The sequence below is a fragment of the Notamacropus eugenii genome, chromosome 3 (assembly GCF_028372415.1).
Source record: "Notamacropus eugenii isolate mMacEug1 chromosome 3, mMacEug1.pri_v2, whole genome shotgun sequence".
In the NCBI taxonomy this organism is placed as follows: domain Eukaryota; kingdom Metazoa; phylum Chordata; class Mammalia; order Diprotodontia; family Macropodidae; genus Notamacropus; species Notamacropus eugenii.
Window position 1 is genome coordinate 183,691,094 of NC_092874.1, and position 13,754 is coordinate 183,704,847.

At 38.1% G+C, this 13,754-nt stretch overlaps 1 protein-coding gene across 1 annotated transcript in view; it reads left to right on the forward strand.

The window, feature by feature from the left end:
* The first annotated feature begins 807 nt into the window (after positions 1-807).
* The window catches only part of ST8SIA1 (ST8 alpha-N-acetyl-neuraminide alpha-2,8-sialyltransferase 1), a 140,870-nt gene continuing 127,923 nt past the window's right edge, over positions 808-13,754 (forward strand). The window contains exons 1-2 of the mRNA XM_072653524.1: positions 808-1,372; positions 1,710-1,998. Of these exons, the coding sequence (XP_072509625.1) occupies positions 1,748-1,998 (251 nt within the window). The 5' untranslated portion in view covers positions 808-1,372; positions 1,710-1,747. The remainder of the gene's footprint in view (positions 1,373-1,709; positions 1,999-13,754) is intronic.

A 13,754-nucleotide genomic window follows, 5' to 3' on the forward strand; every position in this document is an offset into this window, starting at 1 on the left:
AAAAAAAAATGAAAGATTACCACCAGGAGGTCCTAACAGGGCCGCCCCTGAAAACACAATAGCTTTGTATTTAAGGGTCATTGGCTATGACAGGGTCAATGGATTGAAATATTTGGTAGTGATTCAGCAAGGAAAACTCAGAACAAACCAAAAATAGCAATGTTTTAAAAAGCCTTGCAGGCGGTTGAGACCTTAGCTGTGATGTCCCAGGTTCTGCCAGCATGGATTCCAGCTGTATTCACTTTTGGATGCCGGCAATGCCTTCCCTGCAGTGCTTAGGAGGAGAATCTGTGTACATGAATCATGTGTGCGTGAGTGTGTGTGCGCGCGCTCGTGTGCACGGGCGCTAGCTTGTCTGGGGAAGCCTCCAGTAAATGACTGGTTAGGAGATGGGCAAGATGGGGCTATAAATCTCCGTTACTCCACCAATCCCCCTTTGCTGAGGAATAACCAGTCAGTTAGTGAAAGAGAGGTACCGTGGGAGGGTGCCAGAGCCCAGGGACTCAGCTGGGTGTCTAAGAGTCGGGAAAGGGTGCATGTGTGGTGGTGGTGGTGGTGGTGGGGTGAGGGGAAGAAAGGGCTGCTGAATCTGTCCAGTCCTTTGACGCACTCAGTGTTTTGGTGTTTATTTTTATTGTTTGTATCCACCCCGGGAGGCACAGACAGATGATAGACATGCTTGTTCCAGTCTAGCTGATCTGATACGCTGATCAAAGGGTCAAAGGGAAATTTTGCAAGTGGAGGGTAAGGGAGGGTGGGAAAGACGACCTTGATTTCCACCAATCACAGTGCGTTTGTCTGAGATGCCCTGGGTGCACAGGGTGCTTGTGGTTCTCTGCTGAATTAATTGAAGAGAGACTTATTTTCTTGGAGAGGTGGAGAACCGGTGGTGGGATAGCTAGCGGTCCGGGTGGACCTGGAAATTTACAAGGACTGGCCGCGGTCTTCTCTTCTCCTTCAAGCAGCCGCAGCCGCTGCAGCAGCAGCTTCAGCTGCAGCCACAGGAAGAGCCGAGAGGCAACCAAGGCAAAAGAGAGCTTTTTTTTTTTTTTTCATTTGGCAGGGCGAAAGGGGCGGGGGAGAAGTCCGGGAAACAAGTAACTGAGGAAAAGAACGGTTTGCCTGTACCCAAACCGAGAACGATCGTGATGCAGCACAGTCAACTGGGGAGACCCGCGGTCCCTGGATCTCCTATCTTCTGGAGAGAGACGGGAGTTTCTTTCTTCTCCAGGGGAAGCTACAATGGCCATAGCTGATGGCTTGCTCTTCTGCCGCTTTCGCTAAAAGGAGGGAAACAATTTATTTGAAAGTTGCGAATTAAAAGCCTTTGCACCACCATTGGAACAGCAGCGGCAGAAGACGCGATTTTGTGGTGTGTGTCCGTGAAAGAAGGAGGACGGGAGAGGGAGAGCGGGAGAGCAAGAGAGCAGGGGAGAGAGAGGGAGAGAGAGAGGAGAGAGGAGAGAGAAAGAAAAAAGGCAGAGAGGGGAGAGGGAGAGAGAGAGAGAGAGAGGAGAGAGAGAGAAAAAAAGGCAGAGAGGGGAGAGGGAGCGAGGAAGGGAGCGAGGGAGAGAGAGAGAGAGAGAGAGAGAGAGAGAGAGAGAGAGAGAGAGAGAGAGAGAGAGAGAGAGAGAGAGAGAGAGAGAGAGAGAGAGAGAGAGAGAGAGAGAGTTGTATTTCATGGGAACGCTTTGAATTTCGGATTTCAGTTCAAGCTCTGCGCTGTAGCTCGGACCACTGCAACATCATGATCGCGCTAAGCATAAGCGACAGCAGGCGGGCCCGGAGACAGACTTGGAGAGGGACTATGGCAGTGTTGGCGTGTAAGTGTCCCCGAACTCGACTGCCAATGGGAGCTAGTGCCTTGGGCCTCTTTGTTCTCTGCTGGCTCTACGTCTTCCCAGTGTACCGGCTGCCCGACGAGAAGGAGATCGTGAACGGGGTGCTGCAGCAGGGCAAGGCATGGAGGAGAAACCAGACTGCAGCTAGAGACTTCAGGTACCCAGGTTCCTTTCTCTTTCTCTCTGGCACAGAGGATGGCAGGCGCCTACTACTACTACCTTTCAAACAGGCTCTGCCTACACTGTACATACCTTCTTGGGAAATCACTCTCTTCAATGTTCCTTATTCTTCTGTCTATCCCCCTTTCACCCTCCCCCCCCCCATAACCCAAATAACATAACCACAACCTTTTCCCTAAGACTTTGTGACCTTGGCCCCTATCCATTCCCCACCCCTTACAGTAGAGATGTTCAAGGACACTTGCTATATGTAGGGAATTCCTCAATATTTGTCAGATCGCCACCATCACCATCATCATTATTTAAAGGTTTTCTAAAGTCAAGCTTAAAGAGCTTGTCATTGCCTCTTCTTTCCTGGTAGGGTGGGGTGGCCCGAGTAACTTGCCCTGTAAACTTGTTATGAAAAAGGAGTTCTTGACCTTTGAATGTTGTATCTTTTGTACCTTTTGAGAATCAGAAGGATGGAATGTTTCTCCAGAGGTCAGCCACTGGGTAAAACCCTTTGGCAGAAATAGAGACAGATGAAAATGGTGATGGAAATAGGCATTGAGACAGCTTGGGCAATTGAATCAAAGCAGCCAGACATATGACTTCTTTCAGTCAACCTTCATTCCCTGCTGCCTCCCCCCAACCTAAGTATTTTATTAGTCTTGCAAATGGAATCTTTCTTAAAGAAAAAAAGAATGTCTTATCTACCTTTCTGAAGGATCTCACTATTCAGAAAGGTAGATAGGAAATCTGAGAATGAGAAACAGTTGTTTCAGTTTCCTCACCACTTCAGCAATTTCACTTTAAATTGATTCAGAGACAGAGAGAGTCCAATAAATGAGAACCTGTGCAATGTTGTGCAGGTGTGATTTAGGTTGGTAGTAGGCAAGTGTGGGCCAGAGAGTTGGGTTAAGAAGTGTGACCACTTCTCCAAGGGCTCAGGAGGAGATTAAGACTGAAATCAGTGCTATCCTCCTATGACAACAGTAGCTTTGGGGGGTTGGCGAAGATATGTGTTTCAAATGAACCTGGACAGTATGTTCCTCTTTCCCTATGTCACTTTAAAATTCTTTCACATTATGTATGCACTTAGGAGTATATGCATTTTTCCCCTAACCTTGCTCTGTCTGGTCTACATCCTCCTCTATGGCTCTTGGTCTGTAAGAATGAAGAGCAGACACATAGCAGACCATTTATGTCAGATATATATATATATATATATATATATATATATATATATATATATATATATATATGATAAAAATCTTATATAGAAAGCAAGAGACATTTTTGGGGGTGAGGGAGGGAAAGGGTCATGAAATCATGTTTAAGATGAATACTACTCTTTCCCAAACCTGTTTAAGAACGTGTAGGGCCTTCAGTGTTTTAATAGTTACAATAAAAAACTTACAACCTACAAATTCATAAATGTCATTTTCTCAATGGCAGATTCTTTATCTTTGGTTTCAGTCAATGTAAGGCATTAATTAATGCTTTTCTCTTGATTTTGAATTATAAAAGCCCTTTTAGTTCAAAAAGAGAAATAGAAAATATCTTTTGCAGATTGTCAACAAGCATGATTAAGTGCTTACTGTCTGGCAGGTACTGTGCTGTTCACTGAGGATGCACACAGAGGCAAAAACTGTCTCTGTTCTCGAGGAGATCTCACAGTCTAAATGGGAAAGACAAACATTAAAATAGCTAGGTACATAGATACATTTACGTAGGTGCAAGATATACACATATATATGTACAAGACATGAAAGGTAATCTCAGAGGGAAGACACTGGGGGACAGGGAAAAGTCTCCTACAGAAGGTGAGAGTTGAGCTGAATCTTGAAGGAAGACTGCGAAATTAAAAGGTAGAAGTGAGGAGAGAGAGCATTCCAGGCAAGGGAAATAGCTTGGGCAAAGGCATGGAGATGAGAAATAGAGTGGGATGCATACCAGGTCCAGGGCAGTATGTCTGGATCACAGAGTATGCAGATGGAAGTGGAGTATAAGAAGGTTGAAAAGGTAAGAAGGGGCCAGGTTATGAAGAGCTTTAAATGCTCCAAAGAGGACTTTATATTTGATCCAAGAGGTAAAATAGAAACTAGTAAAGTTTGAGGAGATAGTAGAATAAATAATTTGGTAAAAGATTAACTGGTCTTTTCAGAGGAACATTTGCTCTTCCTTGATCCTAGACTATCTTTAGTTATATTTATGAGTAGAGAGTAACTTATTAAACTTCATATTGTAGTAACTGCTTGCAGAAAAACTGTCATCTCAGAGAATTAAAAATATAATGTGTAATTCCATATATGTGTTATATTTAAAGTGAAAATACCTGACCAAATGTGACTTGGATAGATTGGATAGACTTGGATGTGTGATTTTGAATCAAGTTTGGAGAAGTTTGTGAAGGAGCTCTAAAAGGAGTGACATTGTTTAAAACAATAACAAAAACGTACTCATTGAGTTGGCCAAGTTTTTAAAAAGCTCACTATTTAACAACAAAAATTTCACTTTAATTCATTGCTTTTAATACTGGAATTGATTATTGTAAAATTTGAGCAGATTTTCTTTTCTAAATGAAAGACAGACCAAGTGTAATAGAATGCCAGGGAGGAGCATTTATGTCATGGAAGATGAACTTTTACTTAAATTGGGAATTTTGTGTTCTTCATGTTTATGTATGTGTGTATATGTATACGAGCATACATATACATATATACACAATGTTTATCATATTGATAAATGATGGAAGAAAAAGACATACTATATACTTTTTTGTATGTAGTTGATATTCATTTGATAAATATATGTCACTGAAAAAAGGAAAGGCTACATAACTATCTTAGAACATTATAGATGTATTTTTGTTATACACATTTAATAATAACATCATTGGTTAGTTTATAAGATTGTCCTTTTCAGTGTCAAGACAAAGACTGTTTTGGGATAGCTTATGATTGTAGGCTACTATTCAATATTGCCGAGCTAGGTTGGCCACTTTGCTAATTTACCTTGCTGTCTTTGGGGAGAGGGGGATTCTTTGCCTGTGCTAACCTACTTCATGACTTTTGTGTCAGTAATTCAGTATTTTGAGGATATGTAATTTCACTGGAATGCTCCTTTTTCAACATGTAGATTATAACCCTCCTAACCCATAATGGATTATATTTTCTGCTCATAACTTGGGAGAAGCTAATTGCCAGAGGAAAGTAGCTACTGGGTTTTTATTTCTTCCCATTGCAACTTTGCACAAATTGAGAAACCTAAGACTAGGGAAATAGAAAAAAAACAGTGTTTAGGGAAGCTGATGTTGAACAAATTAAAAGAAACAAAGGATGTGTGTAAAGCAGAGCTGGTATCATATGGTTTTCTACTCCAGTACTCCAGTAAATCTGTTCTCGTCAATGTGGATATTCCTTCCAGTGATATAGATTGCAACCAATCTGTGCTTGCCCATTCTGTGTGACTCTCCTCTATGTCTTTGCTTCCTCATAGGAGACCCTTCTAAAATTCTGGGATCCTTTCTTGCAGTTTTTTGACATGGCCATTGTGAAGCTATCAGTGAAGAACTGGTTCTCCTTTCCTTTCATGATATGACTGGCCCACTTGCTCCTCCTCTTAAATTCCCCATTTCTCTCAAAAGCATCACTATTCATCCAGTCATCTAGATTCAAAATGAAAGAACTATCCTTTACTTCTCACTTTTACTTGTGTTCCCTTCATATCCAATCAGTCCCCAAACCTTTGTTAATTCTAACTCTATAACATCTCATTATTTTTCTTTCTTTCCATTCACACTACAGCCACTCTAATTTAGACACAGTATGCCATCTCCCAACTCTGTGCCCTTGAATGGGCTGGCCTCTGTTCCTGGCATGTAATTCTTCTTTAGCTCTGCTTCTTGGAATTACTATCTCACATCAGTATTAATATCTCAGAAAAGGCCTTTCCTGATTCCCTTAGATGTTAGTATCCTTTTCCAAAATTACTTTGTATTTATTTCATATATATTCTGTATTTACTTATTTGTGTACATGTTGCTTTTCTCCAGGAAAATGTAAACTCTTTGATAGCAGTGACTGTTTAATTTGTTTTAACCCCAGTACCTAACACAGTGCCTGACACAGAGTAAGGTCTTAGTAAATTTTTGAACTGAAATAAATTTGATGACAGTGGTTAACCTACTTTTTCATGCATTCATTCTTCTGTATCTGTAATGTGTTGAAGACTGCCCATTGTGTGCCTCATCAATGCCATTTGGGTGATCCTCAGCATCAATTTTTTGGAGAATGCAGGGTTCCATGACTTGCAACCATGCAACAGCAACTGGAAGAATATTGGTTTTTGTTTCACAAAGAAGTATGGGGTCATTGAAATAACTTTGGAGATTTCCAAGAGTTATCTAGTCCACTCTTCTCCTTCAGTTCAGGCTTGTCTTGTTATGTTTTATACATATGTGTACACAGATGAGTTGACAGTGGCGAACACCTTTCACTAGTGTGCCTTACTTGACTTAATAATCAGAGAGTCATTAAAGAATGTTATTCCTTTTTTTCTGACCTAAGCCTAACTGCCTGGATACAGCTGTTGTAGGACTGACTAAATTTTGGGGGGTTTGAGCCATTCTGGCATACTTCCTAAAGTACTTATGTAAGCATATTTGATGCCAAGAGGAGGACATTATATTATAGGATCACCCAATAAATATCCAAGAGTAACCTCACACTTATTTCCCCAATCCATCCTTTTGACCTGAGATTAGCATCCATTGTCAGTATTTAGGATTAACATTGCTTAATTAAATGGCACAAGGTAGTATTGGTGCATATAGACCTCTTGAAATGGTTCCTAAGTCTATCTGTTATCTCATCTTTCATTTTCCCTCCAAACTAAATTTACTGTTTTTTCTAAATCTGATAGCTACTTGTCAGATTTGATGTTGTAAGTGGCAGTTCAGAGCAAGATGAATAGTACTCATATTCAAAAGAGCACTATAGGAGATAGTACTAAGTTAAGGATAACTTGGTTGTAGGACCCAGCCACTCAAAATGTCCCACCAATGGGACACAGTTAGATCTTCCTAGGCTATAATGAGCAGCAAGGTTGCCATAGCTATGAGACTGTAACTAACCAAGCAATTCAGACTTCAAGCACTTTTGGGAAACTCTGTTATAAAGTGGTTAAAGTCCCTTTACTTCAAGTTGATTCTCTAGTATCAGCTGGTATCCTGGCTTTCTTACCACCACCTATTCTGTCCCTCTATGGCCAAGCTCTCCTTTGGATATGACCTATATTCTCTTCCAGCCCTTATAATGGAATGAACTGTTTTCCTATTCACCATTATTCACAGGGCTTGCAATAATATTATTTGTGCCAAATTATGATCCTGATCCCACAGGAAGGCTTCACCGACCTAAGTAAGTAGGAGTTTGGCAGCCTGCATCTATTACTTCTCTCATCACCGCTATCCCTTGAAAAAACAAACTGGAACATGGACATCCTTCCAGAATGCTTCAACTCAGCATTCTTTCAGTGTTACTAAAGAAGCAAAAAGAGGTCACATAGGACTGAATGCTATTTTGTAATTTTTATTTTTCAAGACCAAAGAATTTGTCCCTAGTTTTCTAACCAATCAAAAATAAACATTTATTAAATGACTGCTGTATGCCAGGCACTGTACTAAGTTCTTGGGATACAAAAGGGGCAAAAGACAGCCCCTGCCCTCAAGGAGTTTACAATCCAATGGAGGAGACCCCATGCAATCATGAGATTCTCTGTACTTAGCCATCCTGGAGGTCTTTCTAAAATGGTGGAAACTGCAAGAATTTATGTTCTTTTGTATAGCTTTTGATAACTCAGAATAATTTGATAACCTTCACTCTATGGGGAGGTATCAGAGTAATACTGTGCAGGACAGAGTGGTTCCATTTTTCTCTATAATATCAACTATATTACCAGTGGAATGGAGTTGGTATTAAAAAACCTTATTGCTTAGAAATTTTATTAATGAATAGACATGGATTTTACATACTACTGTATAATTTCAGAGAATGAATTTATCTGTTTAACTCTTAAGAACAGTAATGGATATTTAAGGATTTGAGGATGTGAAAGAATCACAGATTATATAGTTGGAAATATACCTTTAGTCAGATTCAGAATAACTGTCTCTGTTTTACAGAAGGGACAACAGAGACCCCAGTAAGGTTAATTCTGTAGCTTGACAGAGGCCACTCTAGGCTAGGACGCTGAACTCTTGCCTTGTAGAGCAGTACTCTTTCAGTGACATTTAAACAGTGACTAATATTTTTCTGTAAAAGCAGAAGTTAGAAAACTTCTAAAAGCTAAAGGCTGTGACTTGGCAGTTTTATACCCTGGCAACTTAAATCTATAGTCTACTTTCTCCAAATTCTTCCTAAATGCTGTAACTTATTATTTCTTTTATTGTTCTATTTACTCTCAAAGTTCTTTATTATTTCTTTCATTGTTCTATTTACTCTCAAAGTTTCATCACTAATTAATCATAACCAACTTTTACAAAAATGGTTTTATAAACCCAAATCTAGGTTTAATGTAAAGAGCTGATGATAGTTACAAATGGGCACATCTATATGCTTTTTCTATTAAAAGTGAGTTTTCTAAAATTGCTATAATATTAGAAAGATAAAAGAGTTAAGTGACTTCATCACAGAAAACTTAGAAATTCCTATTGCTACCGTTAACTAAGGAGCTTTGAAAAACTAAATGTAGAGCTAAAAAACGAATTCTGTAAAAATCTGAACACATCTTTGCTACCAGACTTTTTTTTGCCCACCTCCAATGCTATTTCAAAGTATGAATTCTTGGGGCTCATCTCTGTGGTAATGTGCAGTGCTACCCTAAACTCTAGCTTAATTACCTTTTAGTCATCAGTATTCCCTACTTATTTTCCTGCACCCAAGGAGTAAACTTGATTGTCTCTAATATCCCCACCTCTACTTATGCCCACAATAACAAGGTTTTGAAGACATGAGTAGTTTCTACTCACAAAAAGACCATGGTCTTTTTATCTGAGGCATCTAGTTCCTACCTAAGTTTGAATGAGTGCTACTTATATATAAAAAAGATTAATAAAATAATATCTCATGTACCCAGAAGTGACCTATCTGCTTTGATGACTATTTTGGGAGGGGAGGGAATAACCATTTGTATAGCCCCTACTATGTGTGTCAAGGCAGTGTGCTGATCACTTTTACAAGTATTACCTCATTTGATCCTCACAACAATATTCTGTGAAGTAGTTGCTGTAATTATTTCTATCTTATAGCTGAGGAAGCTGAGGCAGAGATTAAGTGACGTGCCTAGGGTCACAACTATTAAGTATCTGAGGCTGGATCTAAACTCAGATCTTTCTGACTTCAGGCCCAGTGCTCTATCTATTGAATCACCAGCTGCCTCTTGTGCCATGATTGAGAACTCACAAGTAAGCAAAAAAGACCACTGTGAAGTCAAAGCAGGCATTGTAAAATTTATGTATCTTACTTCTAGGAGAGTCTCTTTGGGTCTTCTTACTATTTCTTTTGATACAGTTTTAACAAACTTGATGATCTGATCTGTCAGACTAGAAGCAGAAAGGGCATGGGGGGAGGGGTTACAAGCACAACATATCCAGAGTGACAGCTGATATCCTGATAGCAAGGAAAGAAATGAAAAAAAAAGAACAAAAACTGCAAGGACCTACAAAGTCAAAAGCACAATAGTCTAAGTGTAGGGCTGACAAGTAGTTTAGTAGCCCTTGAGAGCATCACTGATGTGCATAGTACAAGTTTTAAAGATTGATGTTCACAATGATAACTTTCAGTCATTAGAAAAGATTCATTCATTCATTCAGAATACTCTATAAGAATAGAGAACAAAGTTAGGTGTGAAATGGATAATTTCAATTAAATGAAATTAAAATGAAATTAGAATTAAAAAGGTTTTATACAAATAAAACAAATGTAGCCAATATCAGAAGGAAAGCAGGAAATCTGGAAAAAAAACATTTTTACAGACAGTTTATCAGATACAGGTCTCATATCTAAAATATATAAGGAACATTGTCAAAGCTATGAGAATATGAATTATTCTCTAGTTGATAGTCAAAGGACATAAACATTTTTCCAATAAAGAAATCAAAATAATTTATAGTCATATAAAAATGCTCTATTATTGATTAGAAAAATACAAATTAAAATCAACTTGAGATATAATTTTACACCTACAAGATTGGCTAAAATGATATAAGGGGTAAGTGACAAATGTTGGAGGGGATGTGGAAAAATATGAGACACTCATTGCTGGTGGAATTCTGAAATGATCCAGTTGTTTTGGAGAACAACCTGGAATTATACTCCAAGAGTTATTAAACTACCTACACCCTCTTACCCAGCAATACCACTACTTGGTCTATTTCCAAAGATAATTAGAGAAAAAGGAAAATAACCTATGTGATCTAAAATGTTTATAGCAGCTCTCTTTGTGGTGGCAAAGAACTGGAAATTTAGGGAATGCCTGTCACTTGGGGAATGGAAGAACAAGTTGTGATATATGATTGTGATGGAGTACCACTGTACTATAAGAAATGATGAGCTCAATGATTTTAGAAAAACATGGAAGGACTTGCATGAAATAATGAAGAGTGAAGAGAAATGAGAACATTTTATACAGTAACAGCAATATCGTTTTAAGAATGACTTTTAGTGAATAAATTATTTTGAATATTACAAATACCCAAATTAACTATAAAGGACGTATGAAGAAAGCTTGCCTCCAGAGAAAGAACTAATAAATAAAAATGTGTATAGAATAATGTTATACTTATATAACTATTTGTGTTTAATGGTGGCTATCTTGGGGGAGGGGATGTAAGGAAGAAAAAAGATTTACATGATAATTTTGTTGTATATTTGGAAGGAATAACAAGTAATGCATAGTAGATTTGCAGTTTCATGTGCAATCACCTTTTTAATTGTACTATGTTATGGAAATGCCTATTTTATTCCATAAATTAAAAATAAAAAAATAAAATATAGCATAAAAATAAAAAAAGAAAAGAATATGGGGAAGTATAAGGAGGCAATTAAAGTTAATGAACAGGATATGTTCCAAAATTCATTTATAAATTAAGCATTTATATGAGGAAATATGTCTTTCCATATGGAAACAATGTTGTACATGGTGGTTAGGGTCCCAGGATTTTGCCATAAAGGCATATTTAATGTACTGTGGATGAAGGTCATATAGCAGATCCATTGAAGTACAGAGTCCTAATGGTGCCAGCTTGAATTCTGGGTTCTGGGACCATAGGAAGTGTTAGTGAGACAAAGAGAATGTCTCTCCTCATCTTTCCTGGCCTCAGGAGCAGTGTTTGAAAAATTTTGTATCTACCATCTTCCTAGTCCCTTTCCTAACTCCTACAGACTTTCTCTCACATTACAGTTTGAATTAAAAAATGGAGGATTTACACTCTAATTAATTGACTCTGACATAAAACGTCTTTAAAGGGAAAATATCATCTCATGTAGAAAAGCAATTTAAATAAAACTTTTATTAGAATTTTCAACCACCTTTGAAACACAAAAATCAATATTGCAACTAGATATGGCGAAAGCAGCAAGATGCTCTCTTCCAGCTTTGTTAGCAATATCACCCCAAATTTCTTAGTCCTACCTGCCCACCAAAGTGGGTCATAATCCAAAATTCTCTAATTCCTTGTTCTCTAAGTCAAAACTATGGTTATTTCTCCACAAGATACCTTAGCCAAGGGTTAGGAGGAAAACTATATGAATTGATTCACATATATGTTGTGGATTGTTATTTATCATTTATTAATATTGTTTGAAATTAGCTTTATGTAACATAAAGCCAGCCTGGAAGTCAGGAAGATCTACATTCAGCTGTCACTTCCGACACATACTGGTCGTGTGACTCTGGGCATGTCACTTTACCTTTCAGTGCTCTAGGCAAAATTTTAAGATGATAAGTTGCAGAGAAGATATGGACTTGCATTGGTATAAGGGGTTGTCTCTTTTTAGAGTTCCTTAAATCAGTGAAATCACAGGTCTATTTCTGATCTGAAATATATGAATAAATCTTTCATCTTTCTAAGGATATTTATGTTTTTAAAAAAGGATGCTTGTTAATCCAAAGGAATTTCCAATTAGTGAAATTGTAGGCTATTCATTAAGCAAAAATATTAATAATTTAAGATAATTTATTTCATAAAGCAAATTGGTATAGCTCTTTTGATAGGCCATAAGTTTCTTCTGGAAACAAATGTTGCATTTTTTGACATCAATATTCTTTTGGGGATATTTTGCGTTTGTGAGTCATTAAGTTAATGCTACAGTCTCTAACGAATCAATGTTCAGCATCAGGCAAAGGACAATGAAATGGCATGATGAGTTTGAATAGGAAAGGAATTGCTCAGAAGTACAGCAAAGATTGTCAATCGGGAAATATATGAATGGGGAAAAAATGGATTGGCTATGTAGTAAGACTGGAGGATCACCTATGTCATGGGTGGGGAATCTGCAGTCTCCAGGCCACATGTGGCCCTTTAGGTCCTCAAGTGTGACCCTTGGACTAAATCTTAGCTTCACAAAACAAATCCCCTTAATAAAAGAATTTTTTCTGTCAAACTTGAACTCAGTTGAAAGGCCATACTCAAGACTTCCACCCAGATCTATGTGCTCCACCTTATCAATAGTAACAGTTTCTGTTTCACTCCCAACTCGATTTAGTTATTTTTTTCTTTTGCTCATTAAAAGGACTATTCTCTGACTACTTCTTAAAGAGGCCTATTCACTCAATGGGGATTACCTCCCTCTAAGTGACTACCTGAGAAGGCCAGCCTAAAATGACCAAAGTCTCCCGTTGCCTCCTGGGCCATCTCCAGTCATCATGATGAGTATCTGGTCACTGGACCCAGATAGTTCAGGAGGAGAAAGTGACGTTGGTGATCTTGCACATCCCTCCCTCACTCAAAACAAAGTCAAGTGCAAGTCATGTCATCATTCTCTGATGTCATGGTCTTCTTCAAAAACAAAGGACAATCACAACAACACAGTTCAAGACAATATGAGGATGGTTCCTAGCTCACCAGATATACTCCTTATATTCCATTAACAGGAGGACCAGGATAAGAGTCACACAAACTGAACAACTATAGGTAGCTTGTGAACTGTATCACTGGAAGGAGTACTCATTTAGGTGACATCATAGATCCATGTGAGCATTAGATTATAAAAATAGATATATGTCATATAATGTCACATAATAACAATACTTGTAAATAACAACTCTTATTAGAACTCTAAGGTTTACAGAGTATTTCCCTCACAACAGGACTGTGACAGGAGTGACAAGAAAATAAACAATAATCTCCCTATGTGCTAATGTGGCAATACCATTTCTAGGCTATTTTGATTAGTTCTACAAAAAATTTCAGGGAAAGGTATCAAGTAAATTCCTACCCCATGTCAGTATTCACTCATATATATTTATTTCCTCATCTTTATTGGAATATTTATTAGAATAATCTACATGTAAGGATCGAGAGTATTCTTGATGAAAGAGAACAAGCAACATTTCACAAATGTCTTTTTACAGTTTACCTTAGATTTATAGTGACATGGTTGATTGAAGATATAGAGAATGTAAGATTATACTGTGTTTATTGTTTGTTGAATTAGAAAGAAAATCCAACCATATTTGACTCAGTAAAGT